The sequence below is a fragment of the Haliotis asinina genome, chromosome 2, assembly GCF_037392515.1.
Source record: "Haliotis asinina isolate JCU_RB_2024 chromosome 2, JCU_Hal_asi_v2, whole genome shotgun sequence".
In the NCBI taxonomy this organism is placed as follows: domain Eukaryota; kingdom Metazoa; phylum Mollusca; class Gastropoda; order Lepetellida; family Haliotidae; genus Haliotis; species Haliotis asinina.
In genome coordinates, this window is record NC_090281.1 from 65735231 (window position 1) to 65761573 (window position 26343).

The window sequence follows — 26343 nt, forward strand, 5'->3', positions numbered from 1 at the left end:
AGGATGACCCTATGTACATTCAACTAAGGCATGTCTGTGCTTTTCGTGAAAATATGTTGTGATATGGGCAAAGTTTACAAGGTAGAAGAGTCTGTGAAATGAAGTCTAGATTAGTCTAGATTAACCAACAACAGTAACAAAAGGATAGCTGTAAACACATTTTTATGGACTTTCAAAGCACTTCTCTGTAACATAGGTAACAAAGGTTCAATGGTAAAACATATAAAATGGACAGGAAATACTGATCTTATAAGAAAACAAATTCACTCCTCGGTGCAACCCGTGATGTCCAGCATCTCCAAGCACTGTACAGTCTGACAGGCCATGAATAGAGCACTGCCACACTAATCCTCCTTCAAGACAGGAATCACATGCATAAGTACTCACACATGACATTACATCTAAAACATGTAGTAAAATGAAAACCATTTAAAAGTAAGTCAACTTACAGTTTCTTTACATAAATGTACAAATCGTGCTGATAATGATAACATGCATTGTTGATATAATCTCCAGAGTCCATTGGTTTGCTGTTGTGTTGACATGTTTTAAGGAGGAAGTGGAGAAAAGAATTTGTGAAGAGGTAGTTTTGCTGGCAAACATTTCACAGAATAAAGTCAATATTCGCTGCATGCCAAATGATTATTGTTCACTGCTCAATTTCTGCATTAAGCAAGCATCCCTCATTACACTCATTTTGTATTTGAACGTCCTTGTACAGCCACTTTATGGATAGACTATCCCCAGTAGGGAAATGTGGTCTACTTTGTTCCTGGCCAATATGGTCTACAACACTTAACTAACACAACCTTTCACAATAGTTCAATCAACAATAAAATTGGAAGTGACTGATTCTGACTGGTCAGTGTGAGGATATCGGATCAGAACAAACCCCACCTGATTGCAGATCAGAACAAACCCCTTCTGACTGCAGATCAGAACAAACCCCTTCTGACTGCAGATCAGAACAAACCCCTTCTGATTGGAATAGCTGACTTGATGGCCACATCACTACATTTACCAATAGATATATTTACAAAATAGTAAAACTATTTAGTAATAACTTCTTTTGAAGTCATGGGCAGCAAGTATGTTTCTAATCATGTACAGTTCTTGGTTACAAAATACAAAGTTGTAGCTAATGTCTATATTCAAAGGCTATGTGGCAACATATCTTGTGCAGATAACACAATAGAAATATAAAGGTATAAAGAGAATGTAAATAATTTTCTGAGGACTGGAGAGCTTGGAGTTGAGAGCTTCTACACATAACTGTGATCTCCTATCTTTAGTATCACAATCAATGATATGGCATTATCGGTGATGTACAGTGTAGAATTAAATCTTGCAAGGCAGGTTCTGCTTTCTTCAGGGTGCCGACATGTCAGTTTAAGTAGTTGTAGTTCATGCATGTTGGTGAAGTAGCAGCAAGTGTAATGCAGTGCTACGCAGCATCTACTGTAAGTCGTCATTCTTGATTCTTTAATTCAGACTGAAAACTCACTCAAGACACAAGACTCACGCAATGCTGTTTCACTCAGTATATCTGCTACCACAGAAGTGTGTTTTTTAAAAAGAAGTTTACTGAATCCCCTCATAGGGATGCCATGCTTTGGTGCCCACAATTCCTAACAAAGTCTTGTATTTAGTCATGGTACAAGTAGAGCTAACTGCCATTAATTCATCATCTAGAATCTTTCATTGTGAGTTCAATATATGGAGTTAGATATACAGATAACCACTGAAAAAAATCTAATGTTATCTCCTAAATACAAGCCTCACTAAAATCCAGTTTAAGGCACAAGATGTGGGACTAGATGGGAATGTACAGTTGTGCAGTATTTACATATCCACAAGACATCAAGTAAGCCATTGCTATTATGATTTGTGTAGAAGGTTCTCAGTACAAAAATATACAGTCTGTACATATGTAATGCATATATTAATCACAGATGATGACAGCAGGCTTATATCACAGTAAGTAGAAAACAGGCATAGTTATGCCCGATACTGCAGGTATATCTTGAACAGCCCTGGCTGCTGCTCTGTGTATCTGAAATGTGGAGAAAACAAGTCACTATTTCCTGTTGATGCCAATACCCAAAGAAAAAAAATGTACTGGTACACTGGAAACAGTCAGGACAAGGTCAGTCGAAACAACAACACTTGTATGATTTAGTTATGTCTTGATCAATATTCTAGCAAGGGAGGTAACTCCCGAAATATTATGTTTCATCTCTGGGCCATGTAATATTGTGCTGTTTTTATGCTTCACACCCAGGGGAGACAAACAGCGGGTGGAACCAGCACACATTCAGGCAAAATTCAGCACAGCCAATTGAGATGACCTGTGCTATTTCCCCAGCTGTTTGTCACCCCTTGGTGTGAAGAGTGAAAATACACAATTTTATATGACCTGAACTAGTCCGGTGCTATTCCCCCAGCCATTTGTCACCCCTCAGTGTGAAGAGTGAAAATGCACAGTTTTCTTAGACAACTTTTTGATAAAAAAATGTCGAATTCAGATCCTGTTGGGTACAGAGATTACAGGATATTGTCGTATCAATATTTTGTGCACTTATGACTATTTTCAGATAATTAATCATTCCTTATTCTCATTTGAACTCAAATGGACTGTAGTCTTAGTGACTTTCATATTCATATAAATACTGAACATTTCCAGAGCGTTTGGCAACACACATTCTTCAGGAAACTTGCCACATTGCATTAATAACAAAAACTCTTCAACAACACTGTGCTAAACAGATGGGCTTAATACAACTTCTACACATATACTGGCCGGCTGATAATGTATGTTTTGGGGTAGACTGCTGGTCTAATATAGTAAACTACTGCAAGAACTAACCTATTATTTCCTTGCAGTATTATTTGTGGGATAAATATCAATCAACAAGGATGACAGCAAACAATTTGGCTGCTTGTGTATTTCTTCATATTATACAGACAATGCTAAATTGATAAGTTGGAGGAGCAAACATTCACCAAATGCTGCATGAGGTTCAATATATCTTGTCTCACCTATAGTTCATATTGTTGAGATGGTTGATGATGGCTGGCCTCAGTTTTGCCACTCCCCCACGACTGTGCCGGCCCTTACCAGTGATGACAAACAAGGACTGCTTCCGCCGGTCAGGTCGGGCCTGCAAGTCTGTTGGGCATAACATACATGTACCATTGGAAATAGCCTCGTCCCCCTTCCTTAAACTATAAAGACGATTTCAGTTATCATTTGTTTAAAGAGGTGTATTGTGGCAGATGACTGTGCCAAACTTGACAATATACCAGCTATTTAACAGTACCAGCAACAATTAGTCTGGACAAAACAGGAAGTAACAGATGCTGTGAGCATCAATGTTATGTCAAGCAATTCAATGGGCTTGTCACACAGCCCTATCAGAAATTTCTTATGACAAGTGTAGATTGGTGGGGGACTTCAATTCTAACCAGAAATCACCAGAGTATATTGTTGTTCACTGTCACATCACTTTGATGGCAACAGTATCTTCAGTTGCCATGTCTATTAATGTTGATTCTTTTCAGACTGCAGCACAAAGACTGGTTGTAACTGTGAACACTGTATGTTCATCTTCACTAACTCATAAAGACTTTCTGAAAACTTGTAACATAATACTTTCTGTACTCACGTTGATATATAAGAATCCCTAAAATAAAGGAATCCCTCATATAGAGGAATCCCTCAAATCCTTAAAACTGAGGCATGACAGATCACTAAAAATTGCAGGCAGTAACTGTCTACTATTCCTATGAAAACAGCTTACCTGTCTCTCGGTCTTCAATGACTGACTTGAGTATAGAGATAGCCTCATCCACATGGAAGCCATGGAGATCCAAGGTCCCGTGTTGCATCAGGAAGGACGACCTGGAGAAACAAAGCAATACCTCTTGCAGTGACAGGCAGAGGTATAACAAGGTCTGAATAAGGTCTGAAGATGCTATATTCTGAACTACTATTGGATGACATGAAAACATAAAAAAGTGATATTACTATTTTTTTTCGTAATTCCAGTATGTTCCAACAAAAGACACTATGTTCACATCGCTGTCTGTATTGAAGTCAGTAACCTGTGTTACCTGTGTTCCATGATCTTCTGGGAAGCCCTCATGTTGGCTTCCTTAAGTTTGCGGGTGTGCAGATGGCCCTGAAATACAACACGATATCTTATTAAAGGGAGATAACCCCTCACAGACTAAGCTATGACCATGAATTCTGACAGTGTGTAAAACATAATTCTTCCAAAGTGATGCACCTTAACCAGCATACCTGTTGTGAATAGAATGAAGCCACATCTTTCATGCCACGCCGGAAGGCCTCCTGAGCTTTCTGAAAGCACTCATTTCTCATGTTATGATGAATGTTGGCCTCCCCACGGATGTTGTCGTAGTCCATGCTTCCAGCTGCATCCTGGTACTCCACTGCCCCTGTCTCCTGGTGTAGCCATGACTGATCAACCTGGGAATGATCATTCATATGTTGATATCTGCCACAGATCAACTGTATTCTGTGTATCTCTCCTGCATTAATGCACTGGAGCACAGCTGTTTAGTCTGTTTGCGTTCAAATGAGAATGACCAACTCGAAATCGGGACAAGTGCACAAAACATAGACAAGACACATGGTCCTGAAAGCTCTGTACCAAACAGGATCATAACCCTGATGTTTGTGATAGGACCGTGTCTTTTTAATATTTTGTACACTTGTCCCTATTTCAGGATATGTAATCACTGGTCATTCTCATTTGAACCCAAACGGACTATAGTTATTACAAGTGTTATGGCTTCAGTTTATCTAAGTGGGAGTGAACTGTAGCTGAATGTAAGGGAGGGTGGGAGATAGGGGACATGTGGTCCTTGTAATGGCATCTAAGAAAGTTGTATTTCAGTAATAACTTATTACTCACTGCAATTCTGACAATGATAATCATGTCTGGATAAAAGACACAAACCAGATCTTGTAGACTCTTCATCTTGGAACTTTCTGAATTGTCATCTTGCCCACTGTTGTGTTGGGGCGATGCCCTCTGTGGAGACCGGGTCTTGCCAACCGCCCCACGTAGAATATCCACTGTCTCCTCCAGACTGAACCTGTCAAAGCACACGCAAGACAGCAGCTATTACCTTCTCAAATCACAACATGTGCTTTCTGACAAACAACCTGTGAAGGTCTGGGACAGAACTTATCTTCAGCAACCCATTCTCGTCATAAGTGGCGAGGGTGGTCAGGGTTCACGGACTTAGTTGACATGTCACCCAATTGTGTAGATCGATGCTCATACCGTTGAATACTGTCTGGTTCAGGCTCAAATATTTACAGACTGCCACCCTATAGCTGGAATATTGCTGAGTGCAGCGTAAAGCTAAACTCACTCACTCTTAACAAAAAGCCATACAAAGCTGTGGTTCTTGTTGAAAGATGTAGATACCAGGAACATAAATTAATTTAGAAACCAAACAAGCTGAAACTACCAGACATATTTTCTCACTATATATGCAAACATTTCAAATAGTAAGGAGATTGTTGGTCATCTAACTGTGTAGGGGTCATCACGTACCCATTTGCTTCAAATATCTCCTCGAGGAAGTTCTCATCTACTCCAGGGAAGTGGTTGTAGAGCTTCTGTCTCTTCAGCTTGGTGGCAATGGCTATCCTGTCTCCCCTTGCATCCAACAACCTCATCTGCAAACATAGTTTGTGTTGGACCCCTGAAGATCTGGGTTAAAAATGATTCAGTAACTCATTCTTGTCATAAGAAAACTGAATTCGTTCACTCGGTGTTTTAACAGCCAATTCCTTGATTCACTGCAAATGTTCATATGAGGAAGTCAGGTACCATATATAGAAAATTCCTTGAGTATCCTGAGCACGTATAGCTCCATACTATTTAGATAAATTTCATGGACTTATCTGCAAGCACAGCTTTATACTGGAGTTGATGTTACCACCTCAGATGCTTTCATTACCAGCGAGCCAGTTGAGGGGAGTGTTCTGGTGAAGTATTTTTACTTTACATGAGGAACATGACATGTCTCAGGTAGTTGCTCCACACATGCTGTCAACCACAAAGCTGACCCTCCAACATTCTTGCCAGTTACAACACTTCACCTTGTTTATGACGCTCCCATAGCTCTACATGTCACAGCATTCCCCCTTGTTGACAATTCTACTGTCTCACCTGTTACATCAGACCCTGTTGTTGTTGACCTTCCTACAGTCTCACTTGTTCTATCAGTCCCCCTTACTGACCCTCCTACAATCTCACCTGTTACATCAGTGCCCCCTTGTTGTTGAGCCTCCTACAGTCTCACCTGCTACATCAGACCCTCTTGAGCCTCCTACAGTTTCACCTGTTACATCAGTCTCCCTTGTTCACTCTCCTACAGTCTCACCCGACACAGCAGTCCCCCCTTGTTGCTCACCCTCCTCGTCTCACCTGTTACATCAGTTCTCTTGTTGACTCTCCTACAGTCTCACCCCTTACATCAGACCCTGTTGTTGTTGATCCTCTGACAGTCTCACCTGTTCCATCAGTTCCCCTTACTGATCTTCCTACCATGTCACCTGTTACAGCACTCCCCTTGTAGCTGACCCTCCTACAGTCCCACCTGTTACTTCAGTTCCCCTTGTTGACCCTCCTACCCTCTCACCTGTTACATCAGACCCAATTGTTGACCTCCTGCAGTCTCACCTGTTACATGAGACCCCCTTGTTGACATCCTACTGTCTAGCTTAGTTAGCTTAGTTAAGCAGTCGCCCTTGTTGACTCGTTACAACAGTCTCCCCTTGGTGTTAATCTTCCTTTAGTCTCACCAATTACAGCAGTCCCCCTTGTTGACCTTCCTACAGTCTCACCTGTTACAGTAGACCCCTTCCACCCTTGTCATTAAGCCTCTTTCAGTCTCACCTGCTCCTCCCGCCTCTGCTGGTTGGCTTGCTCCTCCTTCATGATGTCCAAGAGGTTGTATGTAGGTTTGGTCTGCTTCTTGCTGAACATGTGAGTGCTGCCCCCATGCTGCCAGAGACCTTGTGACTCTGATGCTACTGCTGACTTGGAGTTCCTCAGGGTACAACTGGATGTCTCCTTCCCCTGCTGTGGGCCTTGGTTTTCCTCGTATTGTAATTTCCTGGCAAGAGCCTCATCTGATTCACAAACACACATCAATGAATAACTGGCAATACTGATGATTGGATACATACTCTTTACACATGGCATGAAGGCCTCAGCTATGCAAGAAACTCAAAGGTTTGTTGACGCTAAGATAGCAGCATTAGGTACAGAACATCCACTAATTTAACAGTCACATGTCATCTACAATGCAACTCCTTATGTAGGTGTGAACAAATACCATTTGACTGTCCAGTCCAAAACATGCGCTCTTCCGTTATTGCAGAACCAGTGGTCTTAACTTCACCAATGAAGGATGAAACTTTCACTCACTAACCCTGACGAAGCTGTTTCTCTCGTGCCCTCTCTTCACTCTGTCTCCTCAACTCTTGTTTTCTAAATTCCTCAGTCTGCTGCCGGATGTGAGCTTCTCGGGATGCTGGCCTCCTGTGCAGGTTTTCAAACAAGCGCTTGGCTGTCCGCATGTCCAGGGTAACCTCGAACAACTCGCACCCTGTAACTCACACATCCATGTCAGTGCCACAAGAGGATATTCAATCAATACTGTATGTGTAACCAACGGTCACCTTTAGAATTTAGATTGTAGGAGAGTACCTTCTAATCAAAATTCAGAACCTTTTCAGGGAGACAACAGATGCAACATTTTTAATTTCTCTTAACTCTGATACAGTATTTCACCTCTTAAACAAGACCAATTTGTTATTTTGAATTTGAGAAAAAAACATTTAGAGGGTACAGCATGTCAAGAGTTGAATACAGTATGTAGTTTGCATACCAGTTAGGCTTGATTGTACAGGCCCAAACAGCTCCTCTAAATCTCTAACCAGCTCCTCTGGTACCGGCAGTGTGACATGGGCGTCATCCTCCAGCATACACCCATCTTCCTCAGACCAGTCATCCACCACTCCCCAGTCACCCTTGGTGCTGACGTCAGTGTCGTTTATGAGACTTCCATGCTTCCTGGATCTGCCATAGGCATCGGATAACACAGGGCTGCTAGCTTGTATAATATCAGTGAGCACACTGTCATTGGTCAGGCTTGACTCACTCTGGCTAATGCTCCGTACACGCATCATGCTATGACTCTCCATCCTCTGAAGCCGTTGGTACCCTGTCTTGATGACTTTGTCTTGAACTTCATCATTACTGGCCAAACTGTTTGCATCAATGGCCTTCTGACACAAATCAAAAAGTGACAAAGGACATTTTGTGGGTGGAGACTGTTTAGCAAGCTTAACAGTCTTGTCGGGGGTTTTCTGTTTCATCTGACTGGAGATTTCCTCTTTGTCCACTGATGAAAATGGCACTGTTTCTCCCCAGTCCAGAAGTAGATTCACTGTCCACTCAACATTGCCCTGACATATGTCCAGGGCATCTCGCAAATGATTCTCCTCTGCCCCGGGAAATGCTTTCACAAGGAACTCAACATCAGCTGGTACTTGTAAATCCAATTCATCTGTCATACAGCCTTTGTCCAAACTTACACTATAATGTATTCTTTGTTCTTCTGGACTTTGTGTTTTAGTTTTCATTCTCTGAGTCTTTTCAAAATTGATGTCTCTGGATTTTCCCAGTAAGACAGTATACTGTTCTGAATCTTTAATCTGGTGTAATGGTTTGTTGCAGTTAATATCTTTCAAGAATGCAAAGTCCCTTGAACTTGTAAATGAATAAAAGGATCTGCATGCAATTCTCCTGCCCTTAGGAACTACACTTCGCATTTCACTGACTTTTGAATCTGAGGACTGTGCCATTGTAGGCAGACCAAAGGAACTCCAATTTTCAGTTTGAAACTTCTGTTTAGCATCATTATCTAAGAATGGAAGTACATTTCCCTGTTTCTTCCTGTGAGTTTTTGATTTTTTTTTAAGGGTTTTCTGGATAACAGCATCTTCCTGAGTTTTTCTGAGATCTGGGTCATCAATAGTTACAACATTACTTCCTTCTAATGTTTTACTAATGTCCAGATTTGGAGACATAATATCACCTTCAATGGTTTCATAATTCTTTTTACCAAATTCACCATTCCCATTACTGTTGTTACTTTCAAAACTTGTCGACACTTCACTGCGAGTAATATTTACATTATCAGTACTTGTTTCTTCAGGCTTCACAATTAAACATTCTTCACTTGGTTCACATGAAAAAAACCCTCCAGTTTCACCTGAAACATCATTATTGTCTTGAGTTTGTTGTCCCGCACACTGAGAGTCCTTCTGGACATCATGGCTACATTTGTCACTGAGAGGAGGCTGGAGGTCGTCTTGCCTGACTTCCCTTTCAGTGGTCACAGACGTATCCAACTCTCTATCATCTCCTTCCCTGGAACTTGCTGACAAGCTAAGGAAGGAATCATGTTTTTCTTCCTTATTATCATCTTCTTCCTCTTGCCCAACTTCCCTTTCAGTGGCCACAGATGCATCCAACTCTCTATCACCTCCTTCTCTGGAACTTGCTGACAAGCTCATGAAGGAATCATCCTGTTTTTCTTCCTTACTGATATTGTCTTCCTCTTGTTGGTCACATGCCGACATATTTTCTGAGGCAGTTTCACTGCAAATGTCAGGTTTGTCTGAATCAAATGATTCAAATGCTTCTTCGGAATCTTCAGATGCATCTCCTGCATCCTCACTTGGGTCAAACCATGGAACAGGTGTGTCAGTCACTGAAGCAGGAACATCACCTATGTTTTGCTCTAGACATCCAGATGTTGATTCCTTCTCCTTGATCTCTACTAGTGCTTCAGCACCTCTCACTGTACCTCTTGATGTGATTTCAACAGCCTCTGTGATTGCTTCTTGGCTGACAGCCCTTAATCCTTCAGCAGTTTCAGCTTGAAATGCATCTGCAGTTGCTTCTGCTTTGCTTCTTACAACAATGTTGCCAGATTTGTTTTGTTCTCCCTGTGGGTCTGATACTTCACAAGCAGCTTGGGTATCCACTTCCTCATTTTCATCTATCTGTTTTTCATCTGCTTGAAAGGCTTCCATTGAAATAAACTGTGTTTGTTGTTCAGATAAGTCTGTTTTGGGCATATTGTCCTTTTCCTTCTCAAGGGTGGAATCACTCTGGTCATCATTTTCCTTGTGATTTGGCCTTGTTCTTCTCAGGTGGCACCTCCGTGGTTTAGGTCCAGTGTCAAGCTGCGACCAAGATGTAATGTCACAACTTTCATTTTCATCAACATCTTGTGGTGTCATCTTTGCCTCAGTAACACCTTCCCCACCAACACTTTCCCTATGCTCAGGGACAACACTTTTCGGCATGTCAATCAACTGTTTCTTCAGACTACTAATTTTACAGCGCTCATTCTGAATGTCTTCAACAACCATGGCAATGGCATTTTCCCTTTCAGGAGGGACAGAAGATTTAGTTTTCCTGTTATCCATCTTCTCATTGAGCCAGACTTGAATGTCCTGCTTCTCTGACTCTGACAATGGACTCATGAACAGCAGTGCCTGTATCTCCTCCTCCCTGACCCTCCACTCACTGTCTTCTATCTCACCCTCACCACAGCTCTGAAGAATCTCCTCGATTGTCTGCATCACTTCTGACTTGGACGAACTGGCTTTTCTCTTTTTCCTTTTCCTCTTTTTAGGTGAAGTTGGTGCACTTCCACTTTCACTGACCTGCTTGTTTGTCAATGGAGTCTTGATATTCAGGTTTAACTTGAGCACACTTGGTGTCCCCAGCACTGGGCCCTGTTTTACTGTGGGTGTCTGGCCTGCTGGTGGTTTCACCAAGACTTTCCCAGCATCATCTTGTTCTTCCTCTGAAGACAGATCATACTGGACTAGCCGAACACTGGTCTTTACATCTTCCTTCTGGGACTTAGTAGGAGAGACATCTCTTGCATCTGATGGTTCTTTAATGCTGTAAGGAAAATAGCAGACAAACTTAAACATTGGGGTCCTTTTCAAAGAGGAAGTGTCTTGGAGTAGAGACTTTATCAACTCTAATTGTAAGACTTGCTAGTAAGTGCATTACAGATAAGGGGAAGCTAGTCAACGACTGACAGCACTATTCCAGTTATAACCCATACAAGACCCATCAAGCTCAGGTGTGTTAGATGGTGTGTCAGGTGTGTTAGGCATGTCAGGTGTGTCGGGTTTGTCAAGTATGTCTGACCAATGACCCCTGCTGACACAGCTGTAGAGAAGCATCATCTCACCTGCTGTGTTGTGAGGCCCTGGCCAGTAGCCCAGCAGCAGTAACATTCTGTTGGTACCTCTGGTTCATCTTCCGGATGGCATCCCTCCCCACACCATGGCTATTCCTCCTGGGCAAACAGGCCACTTTATCAAATCTGTTTCATGTGTTAATCTGACTTTCATCAGGAAGGAGTTCCTAAGATTCATATTCAATGCTGTGAATCATCTATGTTCTGCTGTTCACAAACATGTTTGATGTCAGATGAAATGGTCAGTGTTGGATTGAAAAACTGCATCTATGTTACAGTTGTAAAAATATTCTCAAGGGAGTAACAGAATTGCGAGTTACAGAATTCTCCCATAAATAGTGAGTGAGTGAGTTTAGTTTTATTCTGATTTTAGCAATATTCCAGCAATATCATGGCAGGGAACACCAGGAATGGGCTTCACACATCGTACCCATGTGGACAATTGAACCTGGGTCTCCAACGTGACGAGCAAACACTTTAACCACAAGGCTACCCTTCGGCCCCTCGACCATTTGTAACACAACTTACAGCTATCCAGGGGTGAAATGCACAAGAGGAAGATGAGACATGGAAGACAAGGACTCACTTGGCAAGGACTTTGGGGTGAAACTTCCATGGTGTGCTGGGTTCTAGTACCTCCACATCATATCCTCTGGCTACTGCCTGCCACAACATAGTCATATCGTTCCTGAAGATGTCACTGAGTAAGTGAGTGAGTGAATTTAGTTTTACCCCGCACTCAGCAATATTCCAGCTATATGGCGACAGTCTGTAAATAACTGAATCTGGACCAGACAATCCAGTGATCAACAACACGAGCATCGATCTGCGCAACTGGGAACCGATGACATGTCAACCAAGTCAGCGAGTCTGACCACCCAATCCCGTTAGTCGCCTCTTACGACACGGGTTCCTGAAGGCCTGTTCTACCCCGGGACCTTCACAGGTTCTGTCACTGAGGTGACATGTATGTATTATACTGTATTTCAATTCAAGACAAAATTCTACTTGTCAAGTAGTTACTTTATATTACTGTATGTATGCTGAACCCATAGATAAGCTGACCCATAACATAATCCTTAAAATCAATGTGGAAATGGTATGTTTTGTTCAGGTACTCTGTCACCTTATGCCAAATTACAGTTCCAACAAAGAGCTGTAGCCAGTTTTCAGAACTCTGTCCTTTTCTATGAAACTGTTTCAAACTGAACTACAAGTGACTGCAAATGATTCATATGAAAAGGATGAGATGGTCATAATGTTTGTTCACTGAGTGAATATTTAAAGTTGAGTAATTATCAACAATTAATATACAATTACACTTAACAGCAGATTGTATGGTGAGATATTTATGAGAGTGTGGTCATCTCACCATCTTGACGTAGGGCAACATCTCCCACTCCATGGTGTTGGTGTTGTCAATAATCACAGGGCTAACCCGTCTATCCATTGCATCACATGCTGCAACAACACAGAGCCAAACGTAGTTGCCTCCTTCCACAAGCACGTCTCACTGACAACCTACTGTGCTCTCAAAGTCGTTCCTATGATTACATATGCTTTACACTTTAATACCATGAAAAGGAATGCTTCAAAATTGTCAAAAACGTAATGTGAAAAGTTGTCAAAACTGTAACACACATAAAAATTTGATACCATTTCAAACATATTTTAACGTTTTTGGGTTATGTTTTTCCAAGAATCTGGTGATCTGCATCCATTATAATGGTGATCATGTTGTATACCTCTTTGTTTGTTCCAGGTGTGAGCTTCAGTCAGCTGGTCCTGGTTGTATCGGTAATCTCCACATCGCAGGAAGTAGTCGTCAGTGGACAAGATGACCCCATGAAACACAATCTCCCTGAAGTACAATACACAAATTTACTTGCATTAGTAATACTTTGTGTTAAGTGTAGTTTATCTATTTTGTTACTAAATTTCATCTACATTAAGATGGGGATGGTGGGGTAGCCTAGTGGTTAGAGTGTTGGTTCATCATGACAAAAACTCAGGTTCAATTCCCCACATGGGTACAAGGAGTGAAGACCATTTCTGGTTTTCTCCACCATGATGTTGCTGGAACATAGCTGAAGGCAACATAAAACCAATCTCATTCAGTCAGTCACACTTTATTAAGATGGATTTTTCTTCAATTAATAGCATTTTTTTAAAACTTTACTCAAACATTAATATACATAAGAAAATATGATACTCACTGGCGTCTAAAATGCCAGTCAAACAGATAATCAACATACAATCAAATATATACATGTGCTCTGAATGATAAATGCTAGTATTTCCTGAAAGTATTCAATGTAATGATCAAAGAAGCTTTTGTGATACTATATTTTGAATTACACGAGCAAGGGACCATCAATAAATTATAAACAGTCTCTAAGTTGAACACAAGAGCCGATGATAATATACTGAACACTGGAAGGACCATCTCACCTGGCAAGGTAGGACTTCCCACTGCCTGGTAATCCCCTGAGGAGCACCAGGAGTTGCCTCCCCTTGGCCACGTATGTCTTCACCAGCTCAATCTGCTGTGCACAGGATATAACTTGGTTGTTAGTGGTTGGTATGGAACGTGATGTAGACAGTGTTACATGGGCTGGAGTTAGCGCTGGCTTGGCTGCTGCCTTAGAGTAAATCATCTGATCATTAGTGCTGCTTTGTGTTTGACTGACTGGTCTTCTCCCTGACATTGTTGGAAAGTGATCTGATGATGGAGGTGGTGGAATGGTCTGAAGTGCTGACCCTGAGAATTTGTAAGGGTTCCGTGCTGCCATAGATGGTAGGGGCTTAAGGGGCTTAGGCTGTGTGGCCTGAATGCTTGGCCTTTGCCACCTTGAATGTAGAAAACTCTGTGGATTATGTTTGAGTGGTAGGCGACTTTGCGGATGTGGCCCTTTTGGTGTCATGAAAATAGGATTTCCTTCTAGTTCCCCAGGCAGGCACCACGTCTTCTGGGGATTCCTGTTGATGCCTGGAGGAGGTGGAACAGATGTAAACCTGGGTACAAACACAGGTGCTTCTGCTGACAAGGGGGGCATAGAAATCAAGTCTGATGCTCCTTTGTCTTGACTCCCTGGTCTTTTGTGTGATGCGGAAAGCATACTTTCATGAGATTCACTCACACCTGTTTCACAAGTGTCCCTTGACGAACCATCTTCATCTGTATGTGAACCAGTTCTTTGATAGGAATCTGACAAAAGTTTCAGTGAATGACCATGAGTGTTTGAATTACCTCCCTTGGAAGACACTCTTCCTGAATCTTGCACTAAAATGAACTCTCCTTTCAAGGGACTAAACGTATCCATTTCACTTATTCTGGTATCTTCTATCATGGATGTGTGTACACCTTTGAGTTGAAGGCTTGCAGCGTCACTATCATGCATGCGAAATGTATGTGGAGCTGTGTCAACACACTGCTTATCTGATGGACAGCTGTCACCATTCCCACCACGTTTATTACTGCTCTTTAAACATACTGGATCAAGTAGACCAATGTTTGAAATTCCACTCGTAGGTGATAAAATCACTGTATCACCTTCAACAGACTGGGAAAGTGATGAACTTTTAGTTGGTGAATTTTTTAAAAGTTCCTCCTTTAATTGAATAGAGTCCATGATCTCTGGGACATATGTACCATAGACATTATACATGTCCATATAGGTCTGATACTCTACATCGGACACATCCATGGGGAATGATGGGGATTTCAATGTGAACAGGTCAAGCTCTGATTTTTCTTCTCCTTTTCCTGGTGTTCTGGGGTGACTTCCACTCAAAACAATTTCAGCAGGGTCTATGTTTTCCATTGGTTGTAAAACAGGCTTAATGTTTTTAGTTACTTGTTTTTCTCCCATGGAAGTTGTTGAATGAGGTTGGCGTTTACTTTCAACCTCACCAATAAGGCTGCATGCTATAACATCCAGATCAGTGTCTTTGGACACATCTTTCTTCTCCAGTTGCTCATTCTGGCTCATGGCAAACAGTGTCTCAATAGCCTCATCAACTGAAGTAATACAAATACATATACATTCTTCAATTTACAGTAAAATGTTCCAACTGTACTGAAAACATTTGTATCAGATTGTATACATATTTGAAGAATGCAACTGGCTGAAACATAACAAAATGGTATAAAAGTCATAAAATATGTGAAAATACAAATTTCTGTTCAATATTGGCTAAAAACCAGTTATTACCAACACCTAGCGCTTGCACAGACAGTTTGACTTGTGCTTGGGTAGTATTTAATACATTGACACATCACAAAAGCGAAAGGCTACCAGAACCAAAATCAAACTGTCTGCACAAACACTACGGCCAGGTGTTGGTGATAACTGGTACACAGTGATAACTGGTTGGTAGCCAGTATAGTTTTCACCTAAATGGGAAATACAATTCTTGATTTCATGATTGACAGCTTGATTTGTTTTGTCTGACAACTAATGCCAACTTTTAATCTTATGGTATCAAAGGGTGTGCAACGAACCATTCTCTGCTATCTACGGCATCGAGGTGGCAGTCAAAGACATGATGAACCTGGAGTGTTTCTGAGTACACAGAAGTTTTGGAACACAGCATGCTTTGGGCTTTGTCATGCCCAGTTCATTTGTCAGAGTATTCTCAACTCTCTCATGTCAGATGACTAGTACATTGGCTTTGTGACACTGTGAGAAGTTGATCAACCATAACCATATTACAATGCAGTCAATGTCACAGTGATTTAGGAATCTGATTTGTATGAACTATATGCCATGACTAAATTCATGTCTATTACATGTCTGTTAATCTTGGATCAAAACTTTATAACTTTCAATGGATCAGTTAAAACACATGCATGCATGCGCGTGCTTACAAACAACTGGAAAATGCAGACATTAAACATTTTGTTCACTGAGTCTTACCTCCCCAGTTACACTCCGTTAAGACAAGGTGGACAACCTCAGGATCAATAGTATCTTGGAACATTTCCTGGATCTCTTGGTAGAGCCTGTCTCTTTCCATTCGTTTAGTTTCACTGAGGTTGTCAGTTCCGGCTTTAGTTGAGATTTTTTGGGGACTTGAACTACGATTTCGAGTGGATCTAGGCATTTTCAGTTTAACTTTTCTAACTTGTCAGTAAAAGAAAATAACTGGTGTCTGATCAGAATGGATGGAATTTATCAGCAGGTTTCTGGGTAATCATCTGGGTACAGAGATTGACTGTAAAACAAAAGCGAACAAGGCAAGGGATTGGTAACATCTGGTAAAGAAAAACCCGTCTTTGATGTATGTCTTTTGTTGTTGATTAGGAATTATTTTACACTTAACGTTCTTACAACACCATATTGTCATCTTCTGACCGAGTATTTACGTTCACACATTTGCGCATAACACCTGCGCAGATTTGCCTACAGATTCGATGTTACGCTAAACACGATTGGCCATCGTGTCCCCACTGCGTGAAGTTTTGCAGAGGGCATTATTTTCTTATACGGTAACAGAAACTGCTTCATGTTTTTATCCATACATCGGATCAAATATATACTTTCAAATTTTATCAAGTATGTAACACACGCACACTGACATTTTAGAATCTTGTAACGAAATCTATTACATCCAGGAAGTGTTTGCCGACAGCCGACCAATCAAGAACTCCGTCTCTAAAGTCCTTGAAATGGGCTTACGAAGGAAAGGCTAGCCTTTCGCGCCGTTTCCTGCCGAAGCTGTCGGTTTGGATAAAAATAATACTTTTCACAACATAACACAACACAATCAAGGTGGTTTGATTTAACGTTCAAACTTTGTTTCCATTGCTCTCATTGAATTGGGCATTTGAAGCTCATTTCATCGGAATTTCAGGTAAGTTTGTGCAGAGATGTTTCTCACAGGTTTGCACTGAATCCATCATGGCCGCTTCACCCACAATCTTTGTGTTGAAAAACTCTTCATAAAAACATGCCATCCTTAACAAATAGTTATTGTTTGAATCCAATATGTAGTAGGTACAATAAGGACAGCGTCGGTGAATATTTGTACTGAGGTGTGTAGTGCGTGTTTAATTTTGATGTATTCAAATGCGAACATTTTCCATGCACACATCGACGTGAATTTCTTTTAGATCTAAATTACATTTTGATTGTGAACAGACAGACAACCTGGGTCTTGACAGACTGAATAATTCCGTCTTTCGGATTATCATCATTTGTATTTTCAGAAGGAGTTATTCTGATAGGATATGTTCTGGTGTTACCAATGTTTTGCTCTTCACGATTCTTACTGGGAAGAGCTCTGCGTGATTTTTTTTTTCAAATACGGTATTTTGTGAGACAGAATGATATTTTCAACATCAGTAAAAGCTTTCAAATTGTGTTCGAAGTGTGTAATTGTGAGCACATAACGACCAGTTATGTGTGAGAGACGTCTGTAGCAGGCTAGAACAAGCTGAATTTATGTCTCCTTCTCATTGGTTGGTCAATAAGGCTTCAAGAGTAGTATCCCTTCAATTGAGCAGTGGATATTCTTGTGGACAGTCATTTTTCTAAGAGATTTTATGTTTTCTTTTATGAACATTTAAAGAATCTTTTACTTCCTCATCACAAATACTCTTTTCTCCATACATGACACAATGAATTGTGAAACTGCTTTAGTGTTTGCTCAAAGATTACCTCTTGTGCATGGTCTGAAGAGTTTTGTTGGATCTGAAATCCTTGCGTACCAATTATTAAAATAGTCCCAAGGAAAGGTTCTTGTCTATTATAATGATACACTATTATTATCATTGAAGTGTCCATATCATGTTTCATTACATTTTGTGTGTATTCATATAATTAATCATATTAATGCCCAAAAATGGCTTATACTGCAATTAGTTGTTGAATATATATTTGTTATTATTATAGAGTGTGCATATCCATGCAGCTAGTGCTTGCTCGTGCAGGTATGATACTTTAAAATGATTAATATGTCATGAACATACACTTCCCTAGAGTCTTCATGAAATATTCAGTGATGACTTTTCAGTTAGTGAAGTGAGTTTTCTAAGAATTAAACAAGACCCGGACAACTTTAAAGATATGTTCCATTGTCAAGTGTTTCAAAGGCTATGACAGTATTTCCAAAATTGTTTGTGTTCGATTTTGAGTAAACATGATTGATTGGTCATTTGGTCACAGCGACAGATCTTTGATTATTTCACTGAATAGGTACACCACTGGTTAGAGTCTGTTACAGGCATATTTATCTGAAAAAGTATTGTTTTACTGTATTTTGATCTGTTAAGACAGGTAGCAATAAACGGGTTCAACATTATTGTAGCCCGACGCCCGGGACATGTCAGTTTTTCTTTTGGGCAATCAAAGAATAATGTGTGGACTACTAGATAATTTCCACTTCTGGTTTCAAACTACAAATAATCTTGGATTTCATTTCATATCTGCTCATAATGAAGCTGTTCAAGTTTGCAATAACAATAAAGCAGAGCTAGTAGAGAATGAAATTATCGCTCTTCGATAAACAGTACAGTAAACATTACCATCACTCATTGTGTCCTAAAATCAGGGCAGGTTGAAAATTAGTCAGGACAAGTTACTTTCTTGAAGTCACTTGCCCTGTGGCAAGTGACTTATCAAAATATTTTTGAACCCCTGTAATGCTGTGGTACATATATGACACAAAACACCAGATTACTGATTCTCCATTACATTCCATTCAGTATTCAAAATGTACTCTGAGGTTTTCCCAGTCCTCCTGTATTGAAAAAATTAAGGAGTACATACTCCTGATGTTGAAATATTACCTGGAACCCTGGTGATTGTTATCCATAACATGTTTTGGGTTTAATTGAAATTTAACAATGATTCAGAAGTGTTTGTCAGATTTTGTTGTCACATATGTCATAGATATTGTTGTCTGTGCAAAAGAGCGTGAACATTCCACACCTCACAGCATTAGAAAAGTTGAAAGTTTTCAAACCCTTAGACAGTCTGTTCTAGTAATAACATGGTATGAAATATTTGCCTGACCTATCTGCTTCAAAATGAAACTTACTAAGAACTGATTTTGATTTGAATTATATGTGGACATGATGGAACAAAGATGAGGTTTTCAGGTACTTTCAGCCAAATGCAACATAATATGCAAGTTCTCTCAAAGCAAGGCCAAGTCACCTTACAGAAGTTCTGTTTGAGAGAAGCTCATTGATTTGTTAATGCTACTCATAGTACTTGACACCCATATGATTGGTAATAACTGAGAAAAAGGGATGGTTCTATTGTTTCTTTTCTTGTCCATGCAGGTTGTCTGAACATGGTCACTTGATGCAGTGTGAAACATGGCAATCACTTGCATCCTGTGTGCGGAATTTAAACTGGTCTTGTGGTCGCTGGCTAGTGAAAATTCACCAGGATCACTTAATTAAGTGTATGAAAGAGTCCTGCAGGGGTAAAAAATCCACCGCCAAGTGCCTGGGACAAGTCAGTTTTCATTTTGAGCAATCAAATTATGGGATCTTACTTGTCCATGGGCTACTAGATAATTTTGGCTTATGGTTTCAAACTGCAAATAAACTTGGATTTGACAATGACATGGCAATGACAATACTTTATTACCCCGAGGGGAATTCTTTTTACATTTGAAAGTCAACACATATGAGATTTTTAAAACATAAATAACTACATACAGATTAAGATATGTAAAACGACAACAAAGACTGACAGTCAACAGTCATTTAAAAGGAATAAAAGAATTCTGAACTCTTTTAGTTTTAAAAGGGGGCATTTGGTAACGCCGGCTTGAAGGTAAAAGATTGTATTCTTGGAATAACATGTGACTTGAATCTGATAAAATTCTCTCAGCGAGATTAACAGCACGATCATTAAAGAGGGATTGTAAAGATGAAACAGAAAGTCCAGAAATCTTGGTTGCCATAAGAACAATTTTGTTAAGATGAGATTTACTTTTGAGATTAAGAAAACCGTACCAACACTGAATTGAAAAGGTTAAAATACTCTCAACAAAACAATGATAAAACAACAGCATTACGTTTTGGCTAACATTAAAAGATCTCAAGTTACGCATAAATTGTAATCTTTGTTGGCACTTCTTAAAAATGAAATCAGTATTTGGGCCCCACTGTAGTTTGTCATCAATAATAGTACCAAGGTATTTGTACTGTGTACCAAGGTATTTGTACTGTGTAACAATTTGAACATTTTCATTTTAAATTTCAACAGTAGTAGTGTCAGTTTTCTTGCTTCTAAAATCAATGATGAGTTCTTTACATGATGAAACATTTAACTGAAGGTAATTATCGCCACATCACTGAACAAAGTTATCAATATATTTTCTGTAGTGGGCTTCTGTCTCCCAAATCAGGCCAACCAAAGCCGCGTCATCAGCGAATTTGACAGTCAGACAATCAGGGTTGCGGCTTACACAGTCATTAGTATAAAGAATGAAAAGCACAGGCGAGATTAGACTGCCCTGGGGTGCCCCAGTGTTAGTGTGCACAACTGACGAATCTGCTTGGTTCACATGCACAAATTGCGGTTTGTCAGTCAGAAACTGTTCAACCCAGAGAAGAAGATTCTTGTTCACTTTCATAGATAAAAGTTTTTGCAATAAAATGTGAGGTTGAATTGTGTTAAAGGCAGATGAAAAATCGATAAAACGTAGTCTAACATAAGATTTTGGAATTTCTAAATGTTTGTAAATACTGTTTAAAATAACAACTTTGGCATCTTCAACACCCCGCTGGGCTCTGAATGCAAATTGAAGAGGGTCAAGAAGGTGTCCAACATCACACATCAGAATATTTAGCATGATCCTCTCGAAGCACTACATAGCTATAAGCGTTAAGGCGACCGGTCTAAAGTCATTCAACACAGAAGGGTTCGTTTCCTTTGGTACAGGGATTATTTTAGACATTTTTCATATTTCTGGTATGATATATATTATGCTCAAAATGTAGCTATAAAATTTCACAATGATAATAAAGTAGAGTTATTTTTCTTTGCAATTTATCACTTCTTAACAAATAGTCCACTAAACATTATAATCAGGCACAATGCTGATATATTCTTTCATAATTACTGCATCATGATTATGTCATTGAAATCAAGGCATGTGGAAAATTGGTTAGGACAAGTTATTTTCTTAAGTCACTTGCCCTGTGGCAAGTGCCAAGGGGAACATCATGCACATTCAGGAATTTACAGGATTCAAATTCCTACATCCTACATCATTCATAAAAATTGACAATGGACGCCAAAAAAAATACATTAAGGAGGCAGAGAAAGTTCAAATACTTCTTTTTTAAAATGCTTATGAAGTAACAATAAGTTGTAACTGAGCTTGCTACTAGCTGGGTTATGATATTATTTGCAGTTTAATTACTGTGATGATAGTGTTACGCAATACAATAACAGTAACTGAATGACAGCAATATTATAACATTGTATTAATAGAAATATTTAAGTATCTGGGACCCCAATTTTGTACTCCAGGACCCCTGAAAATTAACTGGATGAGTCTCAAAGACACTCTAAATCAGAATTCACGGTAATTCCATGCACATTGTTATGTTGGTGAGGTTGACAAATTTGAAAGGGGAAGTATATCAATTTGCAGAACATTGTGCCAATGGCCAATCACTGTTGATGGTTGTTCAGCCGTACAGTATCAAGACTTCAGTTGAAACCCATCATTTTGCCATCCAGTCTCTTACATGACCCTGGATTGACATTTCAACATGACGCTGCCACTCCCCTAACAGGAGAATACTAATGTAAGACTATTTTTTGATATGTGGAAAGATCACTTTCCGTATCAAAATGTCTCAAAAAGTTTGTAAAATCAGAATAAAAAAGTGAAAAACGATCTTGGATTTCTGCTTATTATGGAAACACCTGACAGTTAATGAGCAGAGACGTCACATGACATAATGTCAAATGCGAATATAGCCAGTGACATCCTCTTTAGTTGTATACTGAATACCAGCTAATTTTACATTGTGCAGCAGAAACTTCCAATGAAGACGAAGAAGAAGGATCCATCGAAATGGAGACACCCAATTTGATTCATTTCAATTCAATTTATTTATTGGGTAGTTTGGCCATGTGACCCAAAGTACAATTGATTGTGATGACATAGCCATAACATGACAGGAAGAACATATGTACATCTTCATGAAAAGGAAAACACGTTTCATGTAAATAACGACAGAGGTTATGGTTTGGGTATTTTATGTACTGAGAACAGACTTTTGAGATTGATACTATTATTTTGTTCGAGATGCGCATACCTTACACATACAAATAATACATGGTACTCATCTTCAAGAACTCCTAGATTATTACAACATACATACATAGTGCATACAGGAATGCTTTTATTAGTACAATGTTCTTAATACATTAACTTTAACCAGTGCAATACGGAATTTACAGGATGCACGAATCAAGGTGTTATCACTTAGTACTGTAAGGTTTTAGTTCAGGCTGTAATTCTATTGATTCATTATTTAAGTGGTGTACATCAGGGGTGTATTGTTAGTCCATTATTATCTTTCATGTGTATGTTTGAACTCCAGAGCAAGATAGAATCGTCCACTTGTGAGGTATATCGGTTGGTCAAGAGTTGTTACTATATATGGATGAATTGTGTTTAGTTTATGATAGTGTCATTGGATTGCAGTGGAAGATAGTGTCTGCTACAAGTGGGGTGACATTATGAAAAATGGCTCTTTAGTGGCTCTCAGATGAAGGTTACTATGTATTATAATTTTGGGGGTACTTAGTTCTCATGCGCTTGGGTGAGGTTTTAAATGAAACATTTAGCAGCATTCAACCAACTATAATCACTTCCAAAGTGTAAACACAATAGGTTTTTCTCCATTTTAGCATGACCTATGCACCATGAACAAAACATGTTTAAAATATGCACTCATTACCCTTGTGTTGTGTTTTGGTTGCTCTGCAGATAGATCTTTTCATATGGTTTCAGCCATACTCAGGGTGCATGAGGAAAAAGAGACGTTTTACATAGCATCAAATGTATTTAGATATTTCCACAACAAGGTTTTCTTCAAAAACATTGCAAGTTGAAGCATCTTTACTGGTACTCTACTTCATATGTTGTGGACAACTTTAATAGAATGAGATATGTAATGTGGAACACCCCTCTAGCTTCAAAAATTTATTTGTCGGGTTTGACCTTAGTCCTGACGTCATGGGCACATGCCATTTTCGAAACGTAGCTGTCGTGTCAGTGCAATAGTAATGATAAGGTAGATGAAAATGTTGTACACTTTTATGATTGTGTGCGTAATATATAATTTGATAAGGGCTAAATATATACCATCTAGGTTTTCTGATAACCCCTCTTCTTATCCTTATGTTGCTAGCATGCCGGAAAGACATTTCTCTCTGAAATTATTCTAAATGCAGCAAAATAATAACTTTGTCTCTCAGCAATGTATGATGATCATTATCACTATCCACTGTATCATTATGTATTAATGTTCGACGATGTCCATTTGCAGATGGCCGAAAAAACGAATAAACTGTTTAGTTTAGCCAGTGAGCTTGTTGAAACATGGAGTCTGAGATGACATGGTCCTAGTTACCGAATTTTGTAGTTCAGGGGTTCAAGAATCCCATCGCCTGACGCCCGGGACAAATCTCTTGTCATTTTAGGCAATGATATAATGGTATCTTACTTGTCTGTGGACTACTAGATAATTTCCATGTATGGTTTCAATCTTGGATTTAATTTCTAATCATAATAGAGCTATTAAAGTTTGCAATAATAATAATAATAATGTAGAGTTAGTAGAGAGTGAAATTTTAACTCTTCGATTAATAGCCCAGGAAAGATTAACATCACGCTTAATGTCCTAAAATCGGGGCAAGTGGAATATTAGTTAGGACAAGCTACTTTCTTGAAGTCACTTGCCCTATAGCAGGTGGCTGTTTAACATATTTTTAAACCCTTGCAGTTGACACTGACTGAAATATGTGTCATTGCTGCTAATTTCCTTCCAATATTTTTTTAAAAGGTAATATTTTATTTTACTGAAGTGGACTGTCTGTATATGAACTAGAGGCCATGATAACTTGAGTGAAACAGTTCTGTCCACACTTCACTTTTTAGAATAGATGCTGTCTGTTTAAATCACCGGTAGTCACAAGTGAGGTTCCTTTGTACATGCAGATCAGTTAGTTCTCTTGTTATGAGGTCTGCAGATTAGAAGATTGGTCCCATGTTACAGTGAAAGAAGAAATTGTTTGTTTGTGTGGATATAGTTGAACACTTGTGTTTTTCTGATTTCAGATGCCCAATCAAGATGGCTAAAGCGTTGAACAAAACTGTGAAGGTGTGTTACCCCCCTGGCTGCAAGGAGGTCAGCGAGGAAATAGCCAAGGATGAACTTGTCAGAAGGCTTAAGGTACTGCTCCAGTACTGCATTGTCTTCTGATGCATGTGTGGCTAGGCTGCAGGGTTTGTTACTGTTCCCCGCTGCAAGGCAGAACAAGGGACTAAGTCTTTACCAGCGTCCGTACATCTGTACATATGTTTGTCTTGATTCTTGTTCATGCAAGAACTCAGGACCTGTTGTACCCAATGTCTTCAAATTTGGTGACAGCCTACATTGCTGGATTACACAGATACTAGTTGATTTGATTGACCTTGACCTTATTTTCAAGACTGATTTTGAAAATCTTGTTAAGTGGTATCTCATGAACTGTTGTACCCAATATCTTCAAATTTGGTGACAGCCTAGATTGGGGGGATTGTGCAGATACCAGTCAAATTGAGTGACCTTGAACTTATTTTCAAGGTCAAAACAATGTAAACACTTCTCAAACTTGTGTTACAACATTATTTCATGCACTGTTGTACGCAGTATCTTCAAATTTGGTGACAGCCTACATAGGGTTTTTGTGAAGACACCAGTCTATTTGGGTTATCTTCACCTATTTCATTACCACGCTTCGATCTTTTTTTGAACTCTTTGTTATATCACAGTGTTCACGAATAGTGTCTGACCTTCTGACAAATCTGGCAGATTTGGCAATGGTCAGACAGAAGTCCCCAACCTGCTGGTCCCAGTGTCTGACTGAATATATTACAATGACTTTGTCTGAAGTTGTTATTTGTGGCATGTGACACTTATTCACTGTTCATAAATATATGTTTAAAATGTTTGTCATTGTATAATGTGAATAATTTCAATGCCAATTATGAGAAATGTTAAATCTGAAATGTGTGTTTAATTTTATTCTGTGGGTCCTGTGAATTTTCAGTGGGTCAGACAGACATCTGAAACTTACAGGACCCAATGTCCTGTTGCTTTGAAACACCATTCGTACACACTGATATCATGAAATGTTGCACCCAGTTGTAGCCTCCAGACTGAAGAAATTTCCATTCCTTCAAAAGTAATCTGTGCAATCATGAAAAAAAAAAGAAACTAGTAAATAGGTTATGGTTCATTCTTCTTTAACAGCGGGGGGACATTGTCATGTTAGTGGCAAATACTTGTTATAAATTTCAGGTGGTTCATCTTTGCAGGTGCACTAATAAAGCAGACTACTTTTGTTTATCGCATAGAGTGATCTTTCTGTGAAGATTCTTGGTACTTTAGGCTATTCAATCTACACAGAGACTTTGTTCAAACAAGAAGTTGTCATCCATAACGTTGTATAGTTAATTATTGCCTCACCAACTCCTTGATATGCAGTTTACTGTGTGTCAGTGTCCACAGCAGATATGTATTACATACTTACATCTTCTAGTGTTCGTTTCACCATTGATAAAGCAACCATTAGAAGTCATAATTAATATCAGGTGATAGGTTTGATTACTTCTTCTGTCACAAAGTAAACACTATATGCATTTGTGTATTGTCACAGTGAAATCTGTGCTATGGACAGCAGGGATGGAATTCTCTGTATCCAGCCTGCACCAGTGCAGGTAAAATAATTTGGAGTAGGGTAAAATTAT

The 26343-nt window shown here is 39.5% G+C and overlaps 2 protein-coding genes across 2 annotated transcripts in view; one reads left to right on the forward strand and one right to left on the reverse strand.

Moving 5' to 3' along the window:
- Window positions 1-145: 145 nt before the first annotated feature.
- LOC137274159 (NEDD4-binding protein 2-like) lies at window positions 146-17113 on the reverse strand. The gene is made up of 16 exons (XM_067807194.1): window positions 16263-17113; window positions 13795-15364; window positions 13089-13204; window positions 12716-12804; window positions 11930-12006; window positions 11335-11442; window positions 7939-11036; window positions 7480-7656; window positions 6942-7177; window positions 5592-5716; window positions 4986-5124; window positions 4304-4492; window positions 4114-4181; window positions 3801-3901; window positions 3040-3169; window positions 146-2053 (listed from the first exon to the last, which is right to left on the reverse strand). Exons 1-16 carry the CDS (start codon window positions 16447-16449, stop codon window positions 1999-2001), a joined length of 6465 nt encoding a protein of 2154 aa, XP_067663295.1. The 5' UTR covers window positions 16450-17113; the 3' UTR covers window positions 146-1998.
- The window catches only part of LOC137274160 (sister chromatid cohesion protein PDS5 homolog B-like), a 37206-nt gene continuing 27970 nt past the window's right edge, over window positions 17108-26343 (forward strand). Inside the window, exons 1-2 of the mRNA XM_067807195.1 lie at window positions 17108-17199; window positions 24670-24784. Of these exons, the coding sequence (XP_067663296.1) occupies window positions 24683-24784 (102 nt within the window). The 5' untranslated portion in view covers window positions 17108-17199; window positions 24670-24682. The remainder of the gene's footprint in view (window positions 17200-24669; window positions 24785-26343) is intronic.

Excerpts from the sequence above, each read along its gene's own strand:
- LOC137274159 (XM_067807194.1), bottom strand. The coding sequence starts at position 16,449 with ATGCCTAGATCCACTCGAAATCGTAGTTCAAGTCCCCAAAAAATCTCA. Across the intron at positions 5,717-6,941 it reads AGCAGAGGCGGGAGGAGCAG|ATGAGGTTGTTGGATGCAAG; the intron begins GTGAGACTGAAA and ends CTATGTTTGCAG. Across the intron at positions 4,182-4,303 it reads CTTCATTCTATTCACAACAG|GGCCATCTGCACACCCGCAA; the intron begins GTATGCTGGTTA and ends GTTGTATTTCAG.